The sequence below is a fragment of the Arctopsyche grandis genome, chromosome 4 (assembly GCF_051622035.1).
Source record: "Arctopsyche grandis isolate Sample6627 chromosome 4, ASM5162203v2, whole genome shotgun sequence".
Taxonomy (NCBI): domain Eukaryota; kingdom Metazoa; phylum Arthropoda; class Insecta; order Trichoptera; family Hydropsychidae; genus Arctopsyche; species Arctopsyche grandis.
In genome coordinates this window covers 33,219,423-33,244,751 of record NC_135358.1, presented here as the reverse complement: position 1 = coordinate 33,244,751, position 25,329 = coordinate 33,219,423, and the positions used below count along the sequence as shown (strand labels likewise).

At 32.3% G+C, this 25,329-nt stretch overlaps 2 protein-coding genes and 1 long non-coding RNA gene across 5 annotated transcripts in view; 1 reads left to right on the top strand and 2 right to left on the bottom strand.

The window, feature by feature from the left end:
• LOC143911148 (glutathione hydrolase 1 proenzyme-like) overlaps positions 1–10,080 on the bottom strand; it is a 38,026-nt gene extending 27,946 nt beyond the window's left edge. The window contains exons 1-2 of one of the 3 annotated variants that reach the window (XM_077429910.1): positions 9,998–10,080; positions 4,726–4,822 (exon numbers count right to left, since the gene is read on the bottom strand). In XM_077429910.1, coding sequence (XP_077286036.1) covers positions 4,726–4,784 — 59 coding nt within the window. In that variant the 5' untranslated portion in view covers positions 4,785–4,822; positions 9,998–10,080. Of the gene's footprint in view, positions 1–4,725; positions 4,840–9,973 lie in introns of all 3 variants that reach the window. The other 2 variants (XM_077429911.1, XM_077429912.1) reach the window with 2 other exon arrangements.
• Positions 2,327–5,175, top strand: LOC143911156 (uncharacterized). Its single transcript, XR_013260555.1, has 3 exons — positions 2,327–3,381; positions 3,462–3,571; positions 3,657–5,175. It is a non-coding gene; the product is annotated as an uncharacterized LOC143911156 (long non-coding RNA).
• A 6,726-nt stretch (positions 10,081–16,806) lies between the features above and the next one.
• On the bottom strand, positions 16,807–19,688 carry LOC143910636 (uncharacterized). Its single transcript, XM_077429198.1, has 3 exons — positions 19,519–19,688; positions 19,144–19,449; positions 16,807–19,076 (listed from the first exon to the last, which is right to left on the bottom strand). The coding sequence occupies exons 1-3, from the start codon at positions 19,615–19,617 to the stop codon at positions 18,456–18,458; spliced, it is 1,026 nt and encodes a 341-aa protein (XP_077285324.1). The 5' UTR covers positions 19,618–19,688; the 3' UTR covers positions 16,807–18,455.
• Positions 19,689–25,329: the final 5,641 nt, after the last annotated feature.

Below are 25,329 nucleotides of genomic sequence, written 5' to 3'. Positions count from 1 at the left end.
AAGAAACTGACATGTTTTTGACAACCCACAATACATACATATATATATATATATACAAAGTCTCTTTCCAAATTATATATTAGATATACATATATACCAAAAAGGCCTAAAGGTAAATTCCAATGCGCCTTCCTGGCAAATTACAGACAATGCAGCATTTTTAATACATAAGTCGCTGAATTTCGAGACACTGAAAACTCGAAATTAACGAGACATCTATGAATTTTAACTTGTACATAAATTTTATTTATGTACCCTTCCTCTCTTGGTCTCGACATCCTTCCCCAGGTAGATTTTTTTAAATAGAAACAATAAATTTACAGCTATAACTTCAATATAATAACTTAAGTGTTTACAGGACCGTGTCTCGACAGAAACTGACTGCGAAAGAGCTCGTCGAAATATTTTGATTACTTTTCAGTCCCCCTAATATTCATTCAACTAAAGGGTGGGTAGGGATACCGTTATTATCATAATTAGAAACTAGAAGATAGCTAGAGAAGCGTGGACACCTGGAGAAGTATGCAATTAGTGAGAAGATCTAGGGTTAAAAAGAGGTTGGCAGGGGCGCAAACAAGGGACGTTGAACTCATTTTACAAGAAGAAAAGAAAAGAGGGCGATGTTTTGATGCATTGACCGTTTTCATTCTGAACTCCGACCATCAGACCAAGAACCTTTAAAGAAGTAGCAGCAATTTATCAGGCTATCCAAGACAAGATTATCATATCTGCCACTGAAGATTATATTTTGTAAGTTTTTGACTTTGAGTTGGGGCGGGGAAGGGGGTGACACTTTGACTTACCACACCAGATTACACTAATCCTAGCGACGCCACTGTTCCCCCCTAGGACAAATCTAGGCTTTTAAGTTGTAAAAAATATATTAGGACCAATTGTTTTTTATACCAATTTATACCAATCAAGTTTATACCAATCAAGTTTTTTCAAAAAAATCTAGTTTCCAACCCGTTTCAAAAACCGGGAACGTCAAAATTTCAATTTTTACTCCAACATACACACATACATATATACGAATCTAATCGATATATAATGCGAATTTCCTGTTTTGTACTTACGTAGGTGTCGATGAAATTATAAAGATACAATACGATCATAAAACTTTTGCAATTTGGATGTGCAAATGTGCAACTTGGATGCCCACACATTATTTAAATATTTAATTTGCATCGAAATTTCTTTGAATTTGATAAGCGTCTACTCATTGTCGCATTTTCAGATGACGAATATATTGTAAATATTACCGGGCGGTAATTAAATAAATATAATACAAAAAATAAAATAAAATTTAACACAGGAAATAACAGTCACAATGCAATCAGTCACTTTTAACTTTGTGGTATTCCTTATAGAAATTATATTGTTTTAACAAAATTACTTAGTACAGTGGCCTTGAAAATAAACACCCAAGTTGTAAGAAACGAGCTCTACACATAAGTAATTTTTTTTTAAATATATATGCAGCTAATTAAATGTTAAAAAATTAAATTAGAACTAACAACTTGAGTAAATGTTCGGAAGAGGAACTCATTGTTGAGAAGTGGCTAGTATTTTGAGCTATTAGACTAAATGCAACATGGAAGTTCTGAAATGATATCTACCAATATGTGAAAAGCACTAGCGGATCCAGAAAATCGTCAAGGGGGGGGTCATCAAAAAATAGTACATAAAAAAGAGATCTTGTTAAAAGAAGTGGACAATAAAATTGGCGACTTATTTTTGGCATAGATAATATGGCTTATATTTGGCACTTTTATCTTACATTAAGCTTAGTCTGTTAGTCTGTCTACTTGAAAGGGCCGTAATAAAAATAATCGTGCAATTATGTAAAATAAAACATATGTGAAATGAAAGTAGAAAGAACTAAAATATATTTATACAAATCAAAATCTATTGTAAATGATTTTTTTTCATATTTATGCCAGATTTTGATTTGTATAAATATATTTTAGTTTTTTCTATTTTAATTTCACATAATTGCACGATTATTACATGAAATTAATAATTTGTCCAAGAGGGGGCCATGGCACCCATTGTACCCGGGGGAGCGCTAAGGGGGCCCCTAATCCACCCCTTAATTAAAAAATAACACATATTTCGAAAAAAAAAACGTTATATCCAGTGGCGGCTCGTGAGAATTCATAGGAGGTGGGGGGAGTGGGGGGGGGGCTGCAGTAGCTCGGGGTATGGTACCGGTGATCAAATGCAGACAAAAATACCATGTAATATACAGGGAGGCTGCAGCCTGCAGCCCATATGGACGGCAAAAATAGAATGCATTTGTACTATTCAGGGAGGGCTGTAGCCCGCAGCTCATATATACAAGCCGCCGCTGATTATATCAAATTTACAAATTTTTATTTAAATTCAACGCCTTAAGTGAAAGTTTTTTAAATAAATAAATACTTTAAAAAATCTGAAAACGTAAACTTGTTTTTGATAATTTGATTTATTTTTTAATTTGATACTAATAACTTTTGATAATTAGATTATTAGATTTCATAGTTCCTATAAAACCGTATGAAAACACGGTAGGCGTAATATTTTTTCGAAAAAGTAGCATTACGGGGACAAAAGGTATGAAATAACATTGTGGTTTAATCAGTGTCGGCCTTACACCCAATAGCGCCCTCGGGCAATTTTTTCTAAACACCCTTAGAAAAAAAAATCGCCTTTGGCGCTCTAATCTAAAATTTTGTATGGCTTTTGGCGCTTTAATTTTAAAATTTAAAGCGCCTTTGACGCATCGAGCGGCGCCCTAACTTATTTGGCGCCCTCGGGCACCGCCCGACCCAACCCCCCCTAAAACCGGCACTGGGTTTAATGCGAAAAGGAAGTGAAGTGGTAGCCATGATCGAATCAGTCCTAACTCGCAATATTGCAACCCAAACTCGAACATATTGTAATTTGATACAAAGGTCAAAAAAATACATAAAAATAATGAAAATTCGTCTATTCTATTTCTTTTAAATTATCTAATTTTTTGCAAATTCTAGGAATGAAAAAAAAACGCTTGAGGGGTGGGGTGCACATGTGTGTCCTTAAAAAAATCCTGACTACGGTTGTGAACACTATCATCGTGTTTTTTGGATCCCGAACCTAAAAATATTGAAGAACACTGCCATGGATGAAATAATTGAGCCCAATCAAGTAATATGTACTATCATTTGAAGGTCATGTTTGGAAGTTAAAACATTCGCTTAGAAATATTCGGCAAAAATTGCGTCGCTTCAAACATTTGTCTAATTATATGGATAACAAATTTGCCCTCGACTCTATATAAGAACTGTTTCGTTTTTTACCGGCAAGGTTTGAGAGTCCTAACAACGTACGGGTCTGTCCTTGTATAATTTTACAGTATCAGTAAGTAGTACTAAAATCAATTGAGACTAAGTGGTCAATCCTAATATTTAATATGTATTTACGACAACTTGTTATAATAGAAAACCATTACCATTGACAAGATTTATGTGTGTACTTCCATGTAGTATACATATGTACACCAAACAGAAACCATTTAAATCTCCACCCAATGTGATTGCACAAAGTTCAAGTAAACATTTTGAGTATGCAGAAACAAGTTATAATATATACATTATTTGTTGTTATTTTTTTTTCTTTTTACCGTGATATTGTAGGGCTGTTTACCGAAGCATACGAAACAGGACGAATCGGTTCGCTGGAATCCCACTGTTTGGCCATCTTCACCAAGTTCCGGATGATCCATCGGACACTTTCAGTTCCCGATGACTTTTCCCGATGACTTGATCAGTTTTCGCTTCGACACGACCGGTCTCGCACGGACTCTGACGATAATTAAACCGGCAAACCGAATGATGATGACCAGTTTTGACGTGGTGTGTGTCGAAAACGGGCGATTTGCAAATTATCATAATTGTTTTCCGATGTCAATCTTATCGGCTTGATATAGTTTATGATTTTATGGCATTGTCAAGTCTCCAAATGTGGGGAAGTCGTTTGTGTTTTATCAATTTAAAATTGAAATGTGTCAAATTGTTTGACGAACATACGTCTAAAATCTCGTAACAAATAAAAACTACAAACACGTTGTATTGCATTGGTTGAGGAAGAAATACCGAAATGAAATTTTATTAATCTATTTAGCGAATCGAAGGTTGCCAAAGCACGTGATTATTATTTTTAAGTTTTGCTAACTGTGAACAATTTGATATAACATATTGAAAAACAAGTATCGCTTCATTATGTAGTATGAGCCTATCATTTTTGGAGTGCTATGTACATATGTATATAACATCTACATATGTATGTATGTACTACAATGGATCTCAAACTTTGTATGAACATGCATAATGTTAAAAATAATTAAAACCAGGGGCGGATAGTGACTTTAAAAACAGGTGGGGCACGAGAAGACTACCCCCCCCCCCCTTCTTCTTATATTTTTATTTTTTCCGACTTTATTAACAAATTATCGACTTCGTTCATTATGTGTTCAAAATACATATATACTACGCCCAAAAAAATCCAGCGTGGCAACCACTGACTTACATATGTAGATGTTCATATGGTAAATATGATTATTTATATAATATGAATTTCACCTGCAGTGCATAGTTATGTTTGTTTTGTACATATTTTTTATTAGGAAATAAAGTTGAATCATATTATTAACGGAAAATTTATCAAGGATTCAAATAATACTTTGGATTAATAAAATATCCTCACCTGAAACAAAATCTTCTCTTCTTTTCTTCGCCTGATAAGGAAAATTCGTGTATACTCATGGTAACCACTTTTTTATGTTTACTAATTATCACTGCGGCTGAAAAAAGAATCATGCTTTATGACACATCATATGATGATGCGATTTTTTATTGTAGAAACTTATAAAGGTCTATTCATACGGTAACGTAGGAATTCTGGACCAATGTAAAGTGACGTATTCCGAGTTAACGGAATTAGGGAATAAATTTTATGGAGAATCTCAAATTTGTAAAGACTTCCTAGTTTATGAGAAATAACGTTTGTGAGGAATGCCAGGGCTACTCGGACTACTGCATGTCCGAACACTCGGCTACCTGCCTTTAAAATGAGGGTGCACACGGTGGACAGACACTCTCGAGCGAGCAGCGATTCCGTATGGACCTCCTGAGTCATTGAATAAATGGTAAGAACTGACTTTGGCCTATCATTTTTATCCCTGAACCTACCCCTACGCATCGTTGCAAGGCAACAGACCGACTCAGCATTGTACAGAAAAGACTAATTCTATTCATACTATACAGCAGCCCACGTTCAGTCAAGTTATGGCCGAGCGCAAGGCAAAATCGGCTTACATATACATTACAGAGCGCGACGATACGGTGTAATATTGCTTGCGTCGTATCGTCAATATTTCACAGCATGGCGTTTCCGAAAATATTCATATGCGCATGCGCACTTTCTTTAGTACGCGTGCACTCGCTATAATGACATGTACTGCTGTATAATATGAATCGATTTTTTCGGCTTCTGCTGTAACGTCTACGCCACGTACATATTACGGTCCATATAGAATGTGCCAAAGAATACTTTCCGTAAAGCTGTTTACGTGCAGTTGCCGCTCTGTGCTGTGGCAGTCTGAATGGACTTTAATATAAAATTCAGTAGGTACATTTATTAGAATACCGTTCGTGAAATGTTTGTAGATTAATCATTATACATATAAGTATATAAGAGAAATCAATGATTATTCCCTTCACCATGATGCTACAAACTTGAACTCGAAATTTATATTAAATAGAACGGAAGCCATGACAGGTAAGCAAGTAATCTACATAGATATTGTGTGGATTTGTTCTAGAAATGGTTAACGCTAGCGTGCTATTTGTAATCATCGGTCAATTAGAGAGGTAATGAGTAATGAAATCGTTTTCCGAAAGTTTAGATTACATAAGATTAAAATTTCAAGAAAACTAATCGATTTGAAATTGAGGGGGTGTACATACAAACTGAATTAGTCTTCAACTACCTTAGATTATTAATTTTTAATGGGTCAAACATCTAGTGTACATATATACATACGTACGTAGTTCTACGAAACCCTGCTCAATACTCAACTTTATAAATATACTAGTAGTTTTACCCGGCTTCGCTCGGTATTTGTAATATAAAACATGGCTATTCTAATGGTAAACATTTTTTTTTAAATTTATTTGAATCGAAAAAAATAATATTTCGTCGTCATAGAAATTTTGATTTGTTTTCGATGCTCCCACACAAACCTTACATAGTTACAAAGTTAAATTTTCCAAATTATATATTAGATTTAGTATAATATAAAGCAAAATAAATTTCGCATGCCCATTTTATGCCGATCGCAGAAGCTTTTGGATCAAAAAGTGGTTGAGCAATTAAAAAATATAGAAAAAATTATTTAAACTGAATCCATTATATTATAGTATGTACTATATAGTTCATTTCATTTACCATAGAACTATGGAATACATTGCAATTGGTGAATACGTATAATATACGACGCAACTTTCAAGCCAACGAAAGTAACATGTATGCTTACTTTTTGCACTGCATATTTATAAAAAAGAAAGAAAAATTTGTGTTCAATAACCTATATACAATGTTCAGACCCTGAAGTTATTAATAAAGTGTATGCAATGATTATAAGATGAGAGAAAAGCGTGAAGCTCCATGTTGTCTTCATGGATGAAATTGAGTATGCTTAAATGATTTTAGAGATCTTTTCATTTTTGCAATACAAACATTTTTGAATAAGGAATTTGCATATAGAATGTTTTTTAAGCACAAAGTGGTAATAACAATATTCCAAACACATCTGAAAGTCTAAAATAGTCTCAAGGTTGATGTATCGCTTAATGTTAGGGCTTACAATTATTCCAAATATTCGAATATTCAACTATACATATGTATGCATGTATGTATAGTTGAATATACATTGAAATATGATGTCATACATACATACATATATATATATATATATATATATACATATATATATATATATATATATATATATATATATATATACATATATATATATATATATATATATATATATATATATATATATATATATATATATATATATATATATATATATATATATATATATATATACAAACGTTCAATTGAAGTTAAGCATAAAATATACACTAGCCCAACATTAAAGCACGAACATTCTGTGTATGAAATTAGAAACACTTGACTTTTTCAGTCGAGTTTCCGAAATGGCAAAAATATTTCAGCACTTTGTTGATGACGTCAAGCCGTAAATATTATTTCTTTGATAGATTTTGAGTACTGCTATGGCCTTCATGACGAATCAACACACATGTGCATGTACATATATATGTACTTAAATTCGATTATAATAACATGAAGTCTCGCCAGAAACGAAACGAATCAATTTTCTTGAAATTTATACATCAATATATCGAAAATTTTAATTTTCCTCCGCATCATACTAAAATTAGAACGTATGTAAATACCTGAATTCAAATGTGTTTATATGTACATACATATGTAACTGCATAAACGTCGAATGTATTACATACAAACAATAGATAGGTAATTGTTAAGGAATATTCCAGACTGTGATGTTTTGTATTATGCAGGGCTGTGGAGTCGAAGTTGTGTAGTCGGAGCATTTCAAGCAGAGTCGAAGTCATAAATAAAAGCTTTTTAAAAATCAACCGACTCTAACTTCTTTTATTATTATTTTTAATTAATTGTGCAACGTAGGCAAAGAGGAGCCGCTGTTTTAATTGGATTTGAGGATTATCTCCCGCAGTGCAGTCGGGTGGCTAACAATGGAAACCCCCTGAATTGACTTAGTGGTCGGTAAGTGGTCGGTAGCGGCACTCGGTCACTTCCCGCTAGAGTTCTCAGAACTGGGAGCGGCATTTTCGCAGAATCCATACGAACGTGATCAAACGTATCGAGGAATATGCAGTGAGCGACCTGCCTTTTATAAGCAGGTACTTAGGCCATATCAAATTAATTTTGAAAGCAGCATTGGCTGTGCGTGAATCTCCTTAATCACCAAATAAAGCTGTGAAGCGACTTTGGCCTTTCATTTGGATCCTCCACCCACCCCTACACAACAATAGTATTGCGATATGGGTCAACTATAGTCTCTAATTTTACTGAAGTAAATCGACTAGTAAATTTAAATTTAATAATTTCTCTATAAAAATTATGATTTTAAATTACATTACAAACAAAATTGTTGAATTGGTCATATTTTGATGTGTTCTGACCAAATCTGATGTTTCCTCCGTTTCATACTTTTTTACAAGGCTATTCTATGTTTCACTTCGCTAATCGTTAAGGCAATATTCCTACATTCTTCTGATCATTTTAAACTTTGGCATTTTGCGCGGTTTGGTCACTGATAGAAATTTAAATCACATCTGATAATTCGATGGTGAAAAATAATCGAAAAAAACACGTTTAAGAATGCATACATTTTTTGTTGTGATTTTTTTTATTAAATTGATTTTTTTGTGTATGAATATCAAACACATGTACTATTTATATTTTTATTTATACCTGTTTCATTATCAATAATTCAATAAATTGGGTTACATATCAATTTTTAGTGATTTTTTTAATTCCTTTGATTTTTTATATTTTGAAAATCATTATTATTTTTAGTACGAATAATTTTATACGTTAGCAAGAAAAGTCCATCTTACTAACATCGTTCAAGTTGGAGTCGGAGTCGGTAAATTTTGATTCGACTTCACAGCCCTGGTATTATGGCAATTAAAAAATGATAAATTCTTGGAAAATAACACAATGCTATAAAATACACCTTGAAAAAACTTTGGCGTATTAATTTGTATCCGTATTTATGTAATATGTATGTTTGGGTGACTATTTAAATGTTTGGGTTAAGTTCAATAGCTAACTTTAACTTTCTAACAATAGCTAACTTTGACTTTCCGGTGCAACGATTATTAATTATTTTCAACTTTTGCCAAACGTTCTTTGGGACGGCTTCCTGCATTTATTCGTTTGTGTCGAACACTAGTTAATAATAAAAAATAAGAAAATAGAAATGGATAAAATACTAAAATGGTGTGACAAACCACTGTCTCAAATAAACTAACTCACTTTTAGAATCGACGAATGAATTAAAAAAATCGCCTACACATTAATCTGTAGATTTCAAAGCTTATTGAATTGTAAAAAATCTAATTTGACGGGCTGGAAATGAGTATAAAAAGGTTAAGGCCCGCTGCCTTAGAAGACAAATGGCTGGAAAACCAAAGATTTCCCAAACTTAGCATATTCTTAGCTTATAATGTTAAATATTTCTATTCTAATTCTAAATGTTTAAGATTATATGATTGATATCAATATTAAATTTATTGATAATAACCTAAACTAATTTATTTTCGATACACATAACATTAACAATTAAATAAATAAAAAAAGAACACTGATCAAAAACATCTGTATAAACCAAATATATTGAAACACGTTTATTTGGCATAATAAATTCCCAAATCTCTATCAATATATAATGTTATCATATTATGTATTTATATATAGAATGAGTGAAATGTGTTCAATAAATAAAAAAATACTATAAAGGGGGGGCATTGTGAACTGTGTTGTATGTAAATAAAGATAGTCCTGTCAACGATAGATTATCATATTATACGAATATCAAAAATGTATTCATCGAAATACGATTATTTTTAATTCTTACAAGCATAGCTGTATATTGTTTGATTGGTATTAATTTTCTACTATGATCTTATTATAATATTTGATGTATGTATTTGTGTTCCGAAATTCACCATTTGATTTTTTTTCAATTTATAACTTTAAATATAATATTTGAGACATAGAATTTGTTTTCATTGTAAAAAAAAAGCAAAACGAAGTAGCCATGTTTGTTAATTTGCTTGTTGCTATTTTTTTGTTTATTATCTATTATTATTACACAAATTAGATTCGTTATATTAACCGGTTTCACGACATGTGTAGGAGCGACCGTTGGAAACACCGATTGCCGTCGAACTAACTGCTTCCTTCAAGGAAGACGATGACGCTGATGACGTTTATGTCAGATATTCTCAACATTTCTTATATCGCAGCGTCAACCAAATTGAAATGTATCTTTATCAACGCTAAATAAAATAAAATTATATCGCGCGCTCATATTACCATTATTAACCTATGCTTCACCTGTATGGAATAATGCCTCGAATACTAACCTTTCCAAGCTCCAAGTAATACAAAATAAATCCCTAAAAATAATTTATAATACACCCATATATACTAACCTGAAAAAACTACATGCCATATATAATATTCCGTTTGTTACAGACATTACTAACAAACTAACCAGTAGATTCTATGACAGAATCACTAATAACCATACTAACACACTTGTGAAGAGTCTCGGTGATTACAACAAAATGTCTATACCCTTCAGGTATAAACACAGATTACCTAAACACAATCTGCTTTAGGTCATCGACTTTAGAGAGTCTTTAATTAATATTCTGTATTAGATGTATTATGAACATTTATAAGGATTGTAAATAGGTTTTTGAGCTGTTTTTCCTATTATGCTTTAGATTAACATTAGAATAATATAATACTGTGATTGCTAACCAAATTAAATTAAATTGTAAAATAGAAAATGATCATTAGATCAGTAGCTATTAAAATAGATATAATATGTATTGTGAACATAATTTCGTAATAATAAAAAGCATTTAAAAATCAAAAATCAAATTGAAATGTATGCATTGGTTATGCGTACTTATTATTCATTTTAGAAAGTCAAATATTTAGGTTGGTTATGTGCCAAAACCTGTTTGAAGATCTTTTTGCAAAGCAGATCGTGTTCACTCATTCAGTTGATATGGAAACGATTGTTTGGTTTGGTTTTATTTAATTCACTAGCTAAATAAAACGCAACTATAATACATAGTAAAGTATTATGTGCAGAGAAATGTTATAATAATAGAAGCGCCTTTACGAATAAATAAATTGTGTCAATAATGGGTTTGGTGCATCCGCTCTAAAATCGCCAGACAAACGAACGACAGATTAACAGAACGGCAGCTTTAAACGCAATTCTCGACTTCACGAATGAAAAATTGCACATCAGATGACGAGTAACCTTTCGATGTGCAATTATTAAAATGGTAATTATTAAAATTGAGTTGGATCAGTTTAATAAGGCAAAATTCGGAACTAAAGTATCAGAAGCACAGAACGTATACAGGATAGGTATGTTGTCGGGATTTCGGGTAGATTTCGCTTAGTGTAAGTGCAAGCAGTGCGCACGCATAAGGTACACGTGTCGTTAATCTGTGGTTCAGTCTGTCTGGCGCTTTTCGATCGTTTGCACCGCATCGGTCAATAATACGCGGTACGTCTCCATAACTACGATATAACTAGAGCAGTGGTTCTTAACCTTGTTGGAGGTACTGAACCCCACCAGTTTCATATGCGCATTCACCGAACCCTTCTTAATTGGTATTCTTCTTAATTGGCACCCGAATCATATGATTCGGGTGTGTGTCTTGACTTCCGCCGAACCCCTGAGACTGACTCATCGAACCCAGGTTAAGAACCACTGAACTAGAGGTAGGACCGGAAGCGTGCCGTTCTTTGTTTATTGTTCGCCGTGCATTGTTCATTTTTACGATGAACCTTTTTTTGCACTCTAGCTTTGTAGTTTGCTCTATTTCCTGGAAAATAGACCCAAAACGCCGTGTTTCCTGGAAAAAGCACGCTTCCGGTGCTACCTCTAGCTATAACACACGGAATACAATCAGGGTCATCACATATTCACTACATAAATTAAAGTTTTATTTTGTTATAGATTTATTTACAATTTGAGTATATGGTGGTGTTGGGCGTTGGTGGCCAATCCGTTTCTTTTCTCAGTTGGCGGATTATTTTTATCCACTTTTTTGTATTTGTCTGTCCTTGGGAACTCTTAAATTAACGTGTAATGTATAGTTTCAACAAAAATATGTATAATATAAAATGAACGATGTTTGTATTAATGTATAACTTAAATAATTGGTCATTAATATAAATGAGTATTCGGCGCCACCAAGAGAATGTTTTTACATTTATTTAAAAATAATTTTTACATTTCTCTGGTGCCACCCCTGAAATTTTATGTAGAATGCGGGCGATCGCCATGACACTTTTAAAAATTGTCAAACTACGATGTTAATTGAATAATATGTTACTTAAATGATCAATTTACTTATAAAAATGTATCCCATGTTGTTTATTGTGTATTTTTGAATACATTGTGCAATTTTTAACGATGCACTTGCCCATCTTGCGAGTAATATAAACAAACAGAGAAGTTTTATCGGACATACGTCGAGCACCAAGCATCAAATACGACTGATGCTAAAATTATTTAGGAATGTCTGTGGACAATCGTCACTTGACAACAATATAGCGCCTAAAGCCACTTCTATTATTATAAAATTTGTCTGATTATGTGTCACAAAGTCATTTTTTTAGATGATATCATTCAGGTGAGCTGATCACGTTGTTGAATATTGTCAATCAACTTCCATAAGCCAGCCGTATGGCTCGGTGGTTGCGTTTATGTTTAGCACCGAGAGATTACTGAGTTCAATCCCGTGCTAATCTTTAATACTGCTGGTTAGACTTGGATATTTGTGACTCTAAGTCGATCGTTTCTTATCAGAGTTTGCCAATTTATCTGATTTTCATAGTTGAAACGGTTCCTCAAATTGGCAAATGTCATCCTACCTGCTGTCAAAAATATCTGAATTTGATTTATGTACAATATGTAAAAATGTATGTACAAGTCTAAATCCATAGATGTCTCAATTAATTTTTAATTTCGTGTTCTTCTGACTCTCGAAATATAGTGATTTATGTAATAAAAATGCTGCAATGTTTGTAATTAATTGTCTAAGAAGGCGCATTAGGTTCTACCTGTCAGGCCTTCCTGGTATATATCTATGTAAAAATAAAAATAAAGTAAAATAATATCTCTAATATTTCCACTCTGATTTTCAATTCCTGGATAGCTAGAAAAAAGTCGCACACTCATAAACCAGGTCAGGCAATATCTTCGAAACAAGACTTACGTAGAATTGTGTGCAGTGTGCGTCTCTATTAATTCTAGACTTTCCATTCTAGACTCAACCATTCAGACTTTCCACTGAGAAGTTCCAAAAACTTGCAAACAGATTATAACGAAGAATATGATTGCTCGGCGTCTAGTATTTACACATATTTATCTCATCAGAATTACATTATCTTAACAATATAAAAAATACACAGTGAGTAAATCATGATATAATATTTTTAGTCAATGATAAAATGCTATATTTTGGTTTTATTAAGCTCAGTGATCCTCAAACTATGGTCCGTCGTCCTGAGTCTGCTTTTATGTCTGCCCCACATACGACTCTTAAAATTGCAAAAATTTCTATAACTCCAAAATACTCCTCTAATATCCGAAAAATATATATAATCTAGCCCAACCTGGTCCTTCAACACTTTCAGTCCAATAATATTATGTGGCCCAGGTGCCAAAAAGTTTAGAGAAGCCTGATTCAGCTAGTGAATTCATATTTATTTTTAAAAAAATATTTAGTTAACAGTAATTGCATACAAAAATAGCCTCAATGAACGGCATAGCAGGTGTTAATATATCACAAGTATTCATTGCAGTTATTTATTTTCAAAATATTCGAGAAAAGTATCAGTCTCTTGACTTGTATTCATCCTTTAAAAGTTGAAAATAAAATTACTATTTGAATAAAAATACCAATAATTTTATTTTACCACCGCCATCTATGTTTAAAACGAAAAATTGGATAAAAGTCAGGGACTTTTCAGAAATTCAAATTTTAAACGCGTCTAAAACGATATTTTTTCTCCATCGTAATGGCGGAGGATACATTTACTTATATTGATGACCAAAATTAACAATATGGCAAAGTATGAAAACGATCGGATAAGAGGCAATTTTTTTCCTGAATTGTAATCGTAAGTGAAACATAAATGAGGTTTGTAATAAAAATAAGTGATTCTGACTCGTCAGTTAAGATGTTCTGAATCGATTAGTAGTGAACAAGAGCATTATTGCGGGAACACAACGCTAAGTTATTTTCAATTTCAAAATTCTAATCTAATCTATCGATTCAAATAACTTTAATCAAATAACTTCAAAATACATTTATTTGAATCGAAAAAAATTAATATTGAACGACAGCCAATCATAAACGAATGTTTTTTTTATATATGTATAAGGGAATCGGAATTGGAACTGAAACAGGAATCCGGAACCGGAACTGAAAAAGAAATCGATATTGATATCGTCATCATAGAAAATTTAATTTTTTCGATAATGTCACGGATTCTACGAACCAAAACTTATATACCTATATACATACATACAAAGTCTCTTTCGAAATTATATATTACATATATATTAGATGTGTCTTATATTGGAGTGCCAACATCAGGGCCGTGGAATCAAATTCGATTTTAATTGTTTTTACATTTTGTGTTAGTGTCAATTTTTTCCTTGGATGTGTCGGTTATTTTATTGTAAAGGTGAAATTAGCTACGTCATTGAAAAAATAATAATTTATTATTTGTATTTTTAAAGCAATCCTAAAATTTTTAAAATAAATCAGACAATTAGATTTGTTTTACTTTTTATTATCATTGGAAACGAAACAAAAAACCACCATCAAAAAGTGATATTTAGTTGAATTTGGTTGTTATGAACGTATATGTACATACATAGCTGTTGCAAGATATCAGTTGTTACGTTGAATCAAGTCACAATCATTTTAGTTCAAGCGTTCATTATACCAGTGCTTCCCAATTACTTTCATGTCACGGCCCCCTAAATCTGAAAGAATTAATTACCGACCCCTAAAAAAATTTTTTTTCTAGTTAAAATGTTTATTTGGCAGTAATTATTACAATTATAATACACATATTTTGAAATTTATAAATTACAATTATAATACTCATATTTATAATACACATATTTGAAATTCTACGACCCCCAATTTGAGAAGCACTGCATTATACAATCGCTCAGTTATATGTATTATGTGATTTTATTATCTACAAATTTTATTAAGATATAATATGCAGTAATAAATTCTAACTGATTCTAATTCTTTAAATAGATGAGAATGGAAAATGTGCTCAGATAACACTACCATAGAGAAGTTGGCATACATGCAAATTTTAACTAATCAAATAAAACGATTCCTGTAAAAATTGCTGCCTTATGTTTCAAATAATCCATCATTCTATTGTATAATATACTTTTGTTTATACTTTTATACTATAATTTTGGTTAAGGGTGGGTGATTTGGCCAAATTAACATGGTTTAGTGGCTTGGTTCAAGGCTGGTTTACATTAAAGGTAAGATAAACATTAAAATTATTTGTCTATGTGCGGTAGACTAGCGAAGAGTTGAAAAGCTCCCACGGTAGGTATTTGGTGCAATTACGATGGTATTCTACGGTAGGTATTTGGTGCAATTACGATGTGAGTAAAATTAGGTAATATAGCACATTGGAATTTCAATATTATGGTTCCATGAGTATGGAATCCTAATATTACCCAATTTAAGTTTCAATCGTCAATTTTACTTTGATCGAGAAACCAACAGTTATTTTTCTTGTATTTTGCCCACCACTACTTGTATTTGCCCACCACTATATTATATAGATTTTAACCTTTATTATTTAAGAAAATAATAATAGTGTTAGCAAACAACGATTTTTATATGTACGTGAGTATATGTGGGTGAGTCGCTATTAAGAAAGTTCACTATAATTGTACAAACAATAAATCGTATTGTTTGTTCAATTGTAATCATTATTATAATTTTAGTTATCTAGTGGTTTCGCTCGATATTTGTAATATAAACCGCTTTATCTAATAGTAAACATTCATTTGATTTTTCATTAAATTTATCTAAATCGAAATAAAAAAAATTCAACGACAGCCAATCAGAAACGAATGGTTTTTTTTTATATATATATACATATATACTATTTATTTTACCCGGCTTCGCTCAGTATTTGTAATATAAATAGTTTAAACATGGCGAATCTAATAATAAATATTCATTTGCTTTTTTATTAAATTTATTTGAATCGAAAAAGATTTATTTGAATCAAAACTATGACGACATTTCAACCAATTGTCGTCATAGTTTTGTTTACAAAGTTCCCAAATAAAGATACTTACATACATACATATATACATACTTACATAGTTACATACTTACATAGTTACATACTTACATAGTTACATACTTACATACAAAGTCTCTTTCGAAATAATCTATTTTATATATAAATATGTATATATAAGAGAATCGGAATTGGAACTGAAACAACAATCGGGATCCGGAACTGATAAAGGAATATGGAACCGGAACTGAAACAGGAATCCGTAACCGCAACTGAAAAAGGAATCTGATACCGAAATCTAAAATGCCGGAATCGAAATTCATATCGACATCATCATCATATATATTATATTTTTTCGATAACGTCAGCGAATTCGATATCGACATCATCATCATATATATTATATTTTTTCGATAACGTCACCGAATTCGATATCGACATCATCATCATATATATTATATTTTTTCGATAACGTCACGGATTCTACGACCCAATACAAAGTCTCTTTCCTTAATTCAACTTTAATTAATGTTTTGAAAAATGAAATTATAAACGTATTTTTTTTAATTTATTATTTTATTTATGTCAGCCGATCAAATGAAGGGCACAAGTATGTGCACACAGGTCACTAGTATCACATAAGAAAATAAAATCAAAACATTTTAGCATTAATTATTTAATGGAACAAGAACAGTAAATAATAAACGAAAATATAGAAATAGGAATAATTTTAAACATAAATTTGTATATTTTTATACATTAGATTTGGCCTTCTGCAAGACTACTTTATTTTTAAGTATATGTATGTATAATCATACATTTGGCAACAGTTGAAATCATAATTTTCAATGCACTGTAGAATACTTTCAACTATATCTATACAAAGTCTATTTCTTACGTCAGTCCATTGAATGTCCATTAACAAGAATATATTCTCCACGCTACCATTATACCCTGGTATGGAGAAAATATACTCACACATGCAATATAAATCTTTATATTGTTCGGGAAATTCCATTTATATATGCGAAAATATAACTACCCATTTTTCTACAGCTATTTTTCCAATCCAATTTGGATATTATAATTTTTTTTTATAACACTGTGGTGGCCGCTGACTCATATTTGTATCATATTGGGTGTACAACGATTACTGGCCGCTGATACATATATGATTCACGACTGTCCAAACCGTTTCAGTCCGCTGATATATTTTTGTATTACGTTTTCGTCAATCGTTTGTGGCCAATGATACAATTTTGTATCACGTTCTCGTCATAAACGAAAATGTGATACAAAAATATATCAGCAGACTGAAAAATATATTCGCGCAGTCGTGAAACATATATGTATCAACGGCCGGTAAGCATTGTGCAACCAAAATGATACAAATATGAGTCAGCGGCCACCATCGTGTTCTATTATTTTTAATGTAACAAATATATGTCATTTGTTATAATATTTTTCGTATTTAAATATTCAACTGCCATTATAATATATATTTTCCAAGGTCATCCAGCAAAACACTCAATATTTTTTTAACCGTTTGCCCGCGGCCGTCTTCTATGGAAGCTTTGGGCGATAAGTCTGAAGCGCGGCTGTCTTCCATAGAATTTCTGAACTTTGTACAGGATTTTGAGCCTTAGATGCGCCTATTTCAACTGTTTTAAGGTTCAAAATTGGTTGAATATATTACTGAGAGTTGAATGCCATATATTCAATTTGCTTAAAATGAATATATACCAGTCAAAATTAGTTTTTTGTGGAACCATACTGAAACCTCGTTTATGTGACGTCACGTCTTCATACAATTATGAAGAATGATTATTTGACAATTAATCCAAAACTACGAGATATATTGTGTATTTTATTGTTTAAACTAATACTTTATGTGGTAATTAACATATCTGGTTACTTGAAGAAATATTAAAATCTGTATTTAAGGTCGAAAACTCGATTGCCAAATTCGCGAAAAAGGTGCCGCGTACAGGGCTTGTTCGCTATATTTATTGCCGCGGGCAAAGGGTTAATGGCATTGTCCATTGTTTCAAATAATCTGTCAATGTTTCATAAAGCTTTGCTACTTCTTTATTAAATCCGTCAATTTGTCCCTTTGAAATTGCTCAAAAAGTATGCATAATAGAATTTTTTTAAAACTGGGACTCTTGGGCGTCCCGAGAGGTTCGTTCGGGACACCGGGACCCGAGGCTTGAAACCAATGACAATCCCGATTAATTGGGACGCTTGGCAACCCTACATTTGTACGGTTTTTTCCCGGTATGAGATCTTTCATGTTTCAAAAGAGAAGATTTTGCAGTAAATGACATTAAACAGACATCACATTTGTGAGGTTTTTCCCAAGTGTGATATTTCATATGCGTCACTAAGTTGGATTTGACAGTAAACGATTTTGAGCAAATTTCACATTTGTGTGGTTTTACCCCAGCGTGAGATCTCAGGTGTATAACAAGGTTAGATTTTACAGCGAATGGTTTTAAACAAATGTCACATTTGTAAGATTTTTCCCCCGTATGACACATGAAATGTCGTATTAAATTAAATTTTTTAGTGAATAATTTCAAGCAAATCTCACACTTGTGTGGTTTTTTTCCAGTGTGAGATTTTTCATGTATTGCAAGAGTAGACTTTGCAGTGAATGGTTTTAAGCAAATTTTACATTTGAATGTTGCACGATTTGAATCAGACATATCTTGAAAATTAATTATATGGTCTGATTCAGGGCGTATGGAACATGTTTTATATGAAATTGTAGATAATAGAGGTTCTTCTGGTGGAATTTCAATATCAATCATTTCTGCTTTTTCATCACAAATTACTTTTCCTCCTCTCATCTGAAAAGTAAAGTAAACATTATATAATTGTGCAATAATTTTACAGCGAGTTAAGAAGATATTTTACCGGCGAATTTGTATTATCCATTATTTGAACGTTTGGCTTGGAACCGCTCTGTTCTAAAGCACTCGATTCCAATTCATTGTTAACGGTTGAATCATCAATGTTTTGTGGTGGGTTAGCACTCGACTCATCCTCCCATACTAAATTTTCAAGTATAACTTCTTCTGTCTTGATATCCAAACGCCCATCCAGTCTTTGTTTTGATGTTTTATCACTTTGAAGACAAACATTTCGAAAGCCATTCAATAATTCCAGATTGTTGACACACGAGAGGCATATCATATCTGGCAAGCTGTCACCTTCCCGAACCTGAAGATGATTAATATAGTAATGAGGCCGAATTCAGATAGCAATCGGTTAAAGGTAAGAGTAACTGACCTGCAGCTGACAACAGGTCCAAATGCGTTGCACCAATTGATGAGGATTGTCATAGATGGAGATGGTGGAAGCAAAACGAAGGCAGAGTCTGCATTCCATTGTGCAAATTCACTTTGACATATGATACAGCCACAACAAAAGTTTGACATCTTCTTCTTGAGATTTGGTCTAAATACAGATGGTTTTGTACTCACAAATCTCTTGCATTTTTATTTATAAATAATTTAATAATTATATATTCGTTGATTGTGCAACGCGTAGCTCGGCTGGTGAGTTCACGTTCTGGAAGAAGCCATGCTGCTGGCTTTGAATGGCGAATGGATGTTAATGCTGATGATGTTTTCTTAAAGCTTTTTATCCATTTTTAGAACAATATTTGGGAAATTTGGGTTTATATAACACTGAGCAACAAAAAAAATTACCATAGCGGAGACTAACCAATCTTTGACTTTTAAAATTCGCTAGACAATTAATTATAAGTATTTTAAAACAAAAAAATCCCAATCAATAGAAAAAACATCTGACTATTGATTCCAATACTTATTTTGAGTATGTAGGAATCTAGCACAACTTGTGCTATTACGAATCAAAACCAGTGATCACATCATCGATCCTGTACAAACATGCATAACTCAAGGGCAACGACCCCTTCGACCATTCCAGAAGAAAGAGTTCATCGCTCGATCGTAAACGAACGAAAGCCAACAGTGATGTCATCAGGCAATCACGACAAGATGTCCTGAAAAGTCTTAAACACGTGTCAGTCATTAACGCATGGCAGTCATTAACGCGTGGCATACGCCCGCATTCTCAAACGAACGACGTCCTGACGCTGACCCCATAAACCACACGTGTACCGGTCACGCACCTCGAAAATAGGTCAACACATGTTCCCAACACACGTGTCCTGGAAACGAAGATAAAGCATCTGCGCGCGGCACGCTCCAACCCAGAACGTATATAAAGCGACGCAACAGCTCGCAACGCCAGAGTGAACCTTTGGAGTTCAACCAGATCACTTCTCCGAAGCCCAACCTCTTCGTACATACAATAACCATTGTAACAATTGAAAAAAAATAACGATCCTCTTACAAACACAAACGGTGTTTTCTTAGACCGAGACACGGTCAACACATCTGTTCCGCGTACTTAAAGTACATTATAGGGGATGAACGAATGAGACGACTGGCATGTTGATGCACGTGCTTTTATTATGGAAGCCAGAGACGGAGTGCGGAAGCGACTCTGAACACGGGCGAGTTGGTCCCAACTCGCAGGAAGGTGACCGAACTCAACCATGTCATATAGCGAGCCGCCACAACATCAATACTAGGTTTTGAGTTAAAGACCGCAAAAGCCAAATAACTATAAAAATCGCGCGTTTTTTTAAACGCTAAAATAATTATCATATTTATCTCGTAAATGATCACTAACCAACAAAAATCATTATCATATTTGAATTCAGTGGGTCAAACTTAGTAAAGATTGGTTAGTCTCCGCTCTCCTAACTCAAAAACGTGATTTTTTGTTGCTCAGTGTAATTAATAAAAGTTAGTGATTTATGGCTGTAGAGTGTGTGTAAGTAAGACCAAGTCTAAAGTAGAAGGAAAATCTTTCGTCCCTCAATGTCAGCTGTTGTACATTTATATCTTCTGTCAGATGACTTTTCGCATAACGGAGTGAAAATTTTGACTTCGTTTTGCTCCAACTGTCTGCATCTATACCAATCCTCATCCACTGGTGCAACGCATTTGGATCTGTTGTCATTTGCAGGTCAGCTACACGTACTTTTGACCGTTTGCCATATGATTTCAGTCTCATTACTAACATGCTCAATTGCAGTTTCAGGAAGGTGATAGTATGGGAGAATGAGTCAAGTGTTACTTTGTGTGAAAAAATTGGCGATGTTGAATATCCATTAGAAGAATCTCTATTACCGACAACTTCAGATGAAACATCAACTACCCGTTCTAAAATCAATATACAACATTTGTCCCTATTGCAACTACATCAAAAAACATGCACCATTAAAATGTGAAATTTGTTTAGAATCGCTTGAAGCAAATTCTTTCTCAAAGATCTTATACTGGTGAAAAACCATACAAATAGGATATTTGTTCAAAATAATTTTTTGCAAAACCTGACCTATTCAAACATGAAAGATCTCACATTGTGGAAAAGCCATTTATTCAAAAGTCTAGCCTTAGCGGGAATAAAAGATTTCAGACCGGAGAAAAACCATACAACTGTGAAAATCGTTTAAAATCTCACACTGGAGAAAAATCGTATAAATGTGATATTTATTTATCACAAAATCGGACTTTGTGAAACATAAAAGACCTCATACTGGGGAAAAACCGTTTAAATCTGGCTTTTGTTTAAAACCATTCACTCAAAAGTTTGCCATTATCGGGAGAAAAACCATTTAAATGTGAAATTGGTTTAAAATCTTGCCTAGTATTGCATTTTTGATTTTTAAATGCTTTTTATTATTACTAAATTATGTTCACAATACGTCTTATTTCTATTTTAATAGCTACTGATCTACTGATCATTTTCTATTTTACAATTTTAAATTAATTTTGTTAGTAATCATAGTATTATATTATTATAATGTTAATATGTACAGCATAATAGGAAAAAAGAGCTCAAAAACCTATTTACAATGCGTAGTATTGCATGAGAGATATCATACTGAAGAAAACCCGTATAAATATGATATTTATTTAAAATAATTATCTCAAAATGGTACTCTTGTTATATATGTACTTATGAAATGTCCCACTGGGTAAAAACCATACAAATGTGCTATTTGTAAGTAATTCACTTGCGAGACATGAAACATGTCATATGAACTGGGAACAAACTGTTCAAATGTGATATTTAGTAAAATCATTTTCTCAAAATTATAATCTCACATAATATAAAAAATCTCACACTGGAGAAAAGCCTCACAAATGTAATATTTGTTTAAAATCGATCGCTGTAAAATTTTATCTTGCTATATATGTATTTGCGATGTCGTTCGTACTTGTATTGATTTTGATTTTTAAATACTTTTTATTATAACTAAATTATTTCCACAATACATCTTATATCTATTTTAATAGCTACTGATCTACTGATCATTTTCTATTTGACAATTTAATTTAATTTGGTTAGTATTATATTATTCTAATGTTAATGTACAGCATAATAGGAAAAAGAGCTCAAAAACGTATTTACAATTCTTATAAATGCTCATAATACATCTAATACATAATATTAATTAAAGACTGTCTAAAGTCGATGACCTAAAGCAGATTGTGTTTAGGTAATCTTTTCGTACTGGAGAAAAGTCATCCCAAGTGTGAAATTTGTTGATAAATGTAATTTTATGCGACATTTGAAATGTTATACTGAAAAAATCGTAAAATAAAAGTCTATGAAAATTTTCCAACATTGTGTTTATGTCTCTGATATTGATGATTTAACAATTCACAAGATTTGTTTGAATACAACAATGTATGATAATATTGCACATGCAAAACTGAAAATGAGGGTGTTATCGGCAATGAAGAAACTGCTTCCTCTTAAACGTAAGTCTCTACTGGACATCAAATATATAAACCGCTCCAGTGCAATTGCGTCGACACTGTCTAAAAGAGAAAAAGTATGCCAGTTATTTTTAAATTATTATATTAGTAGATTTATTACATTGTAAAGCATACCTAAATCAGTCGCAATCATCAATTTACTTATGTAGACAGTAGACTTTTCCACTTGATGGTGCAGTATTTCGCCTACCGTAGCAAATGAGAAGACCCGAAGAAAATTATGGACAACCCAAATGATGACGTTTGGTAAAAAATAATTCTGCTTTCCCTGTTTCAAAAAACTTCTAAAATTAGTTTTGGATTTTAATACATCACATTTATAGTATACTTTTTTTACCCGGCTTCGCATGGTATTTGTAATAAAAACCGTTTAAAAATGGCTAATCTAATAGGAAACATTCATTTTGTTTTTTTTATAAAATTTATTTCAACCGAAAAAAGTAATATTTAACGACAGCCAATCAGAAATTAAATACACACACACCACGAATGGTTCTTTTTTTATATATAAAAGAACCAGAAGTGAAACAGGAATCCTGATCCGGAACTGAAAAAGGAATCCGAAACCGGAATATAAAACGGCATCAAAATCAAAATCGGAATCGAATTCGATATCGATATCGTCATCATAGAAAATTATATTTTTTCGATAATGTCACAGATTCTACAACTCAAACTTTACATACATACATTATTAAACCTTACATACAAAGTCTCGTTCACAATTAAATATAAGATATTAAAAAATAAGGCAAAAACATAGAATAGGCTTTTAAAAAAACTAATTTCCTAATTAATTTAAAAAAAATAGCATGTATGTAAATACATTTTTAACAAAAGAATGAAGCATTAATTCACATCTTTATAAAAAAATATTTATATACGACATATTTATGTATGCTTGGTATACGTTTTTTATTTTTTTTAAATAGATATATAGGAAGGCTTGACAGGAAAACCCCAATGCGCCTTCCTGGACAATAAATTACAAACAATGCAATATTTTATTATTACATAAATCACTGTATTTCCAGAAGCTGAAGAACATGAAAAAACAATTAATTAATTAATTAATTATAGAATTAATCCATTGAGACATCTATGGATTTAGATTTTGTACATATTTTTTACAAATTATACACACAATAAATACAGAAGATTTGTGACAACAGGAAGGATGATTTTTTGCTAATTTTTGAGGAACCGTTTAACAATGATCACATAAAATTGGCAAACTTGAATAAGAAACTATCGATTTGTCACAAATACCCCCAAATCTAACCAGCAGTATGGCGGATCGAACCCACTGATCACTTGGTGCTAAAAATACCCGCTACCATTGAGCCATACTGCTGGCTTATATATTTGTGTAGAGATCTTACATATTTGTAGATGTTTTCTGATACCTATTGGTTTTGTTTAGGGATTATCCCAGACAGTTTTGTCCTGGGCAAAAATTATCTTTGACGCCTTTATATATTATTATTTTAAAACATGATTTTTATCTGTGTCCGCGAAATGCTCAACCTATTTTTGCTATGCAAATGCCGGACTTCCCCCATCTGGATCTGGGCCTGATCCCAAATAATGCATGATGAGAATTTAGAATTTAAACATAAATTAGTATAATTTGTGTACTTACGAAGTTTGCAATATCAACGTTTTTAATCAGTTGTGTATTCACGCTTGATAATAAGCAAGTAAATGACAAAATTGTTCCTAGTAGCAACTAAAAAGTTAATACATGTATGTAAAATTAATAATTATAGTAATAGTGAGTAAAACATTTGTACGAGTTGGTTTTTTTTTATTCTGATTACACTGAGCAACAAAAAATCACGTTTTTGAGTTACCAGAGCAGAGACAAACTAATCTTTACTAATTTTGACCCACTGAATTCGAATATGATAATGATTTGTTGATATTTGTGTCTCCTTTACAAGATATGAGCGTTTAAAAAAATGCGCACTTTTTACAGATTTTTGGATTTTGCGGCCTTTAATTCAAAATCTAGTATTGCTGTGCTCAAAGTGAGTATTGGAATCAATAGTCAGATGTTTTTTCTATTGATTGTGATTTTTTACTGTTGAAATACTTATAATTAATTTTCTAGCGAATTTTAAAAGTCAAAAATATATTTTGTTTTACTAATTTTTTCTCTGTGCTATTTTGCATATGTTTGGTCAGTTTTTTATTTCACCACGTTCATAAGGAC

Bases quoted from the DNA above. Each gene is read 5' to 3' on its own strand.
- LOC143910636 (XM_077429198.1), bottom strand. From the start codon at position 19,617: ATGGAATGCAGACTCTGCCTTCGTTTTGCTTCCACCATCTCCATCTAT. The intron at 19,450-19,518 runs GTCAGTTACTCT...AATCATCTTCAG, and splicing joins GGACCTGTTGTCAGCTGCAG to GTTCGGGAAGGTGACAGCTT. The intron at 19,077-19,143 runs GTAAAATATCTT...TTTACTTTTCAG, and splicing joins TGGATAATACAAATTCGCCG to ATGAGAGGAGGAAAAGTAAT.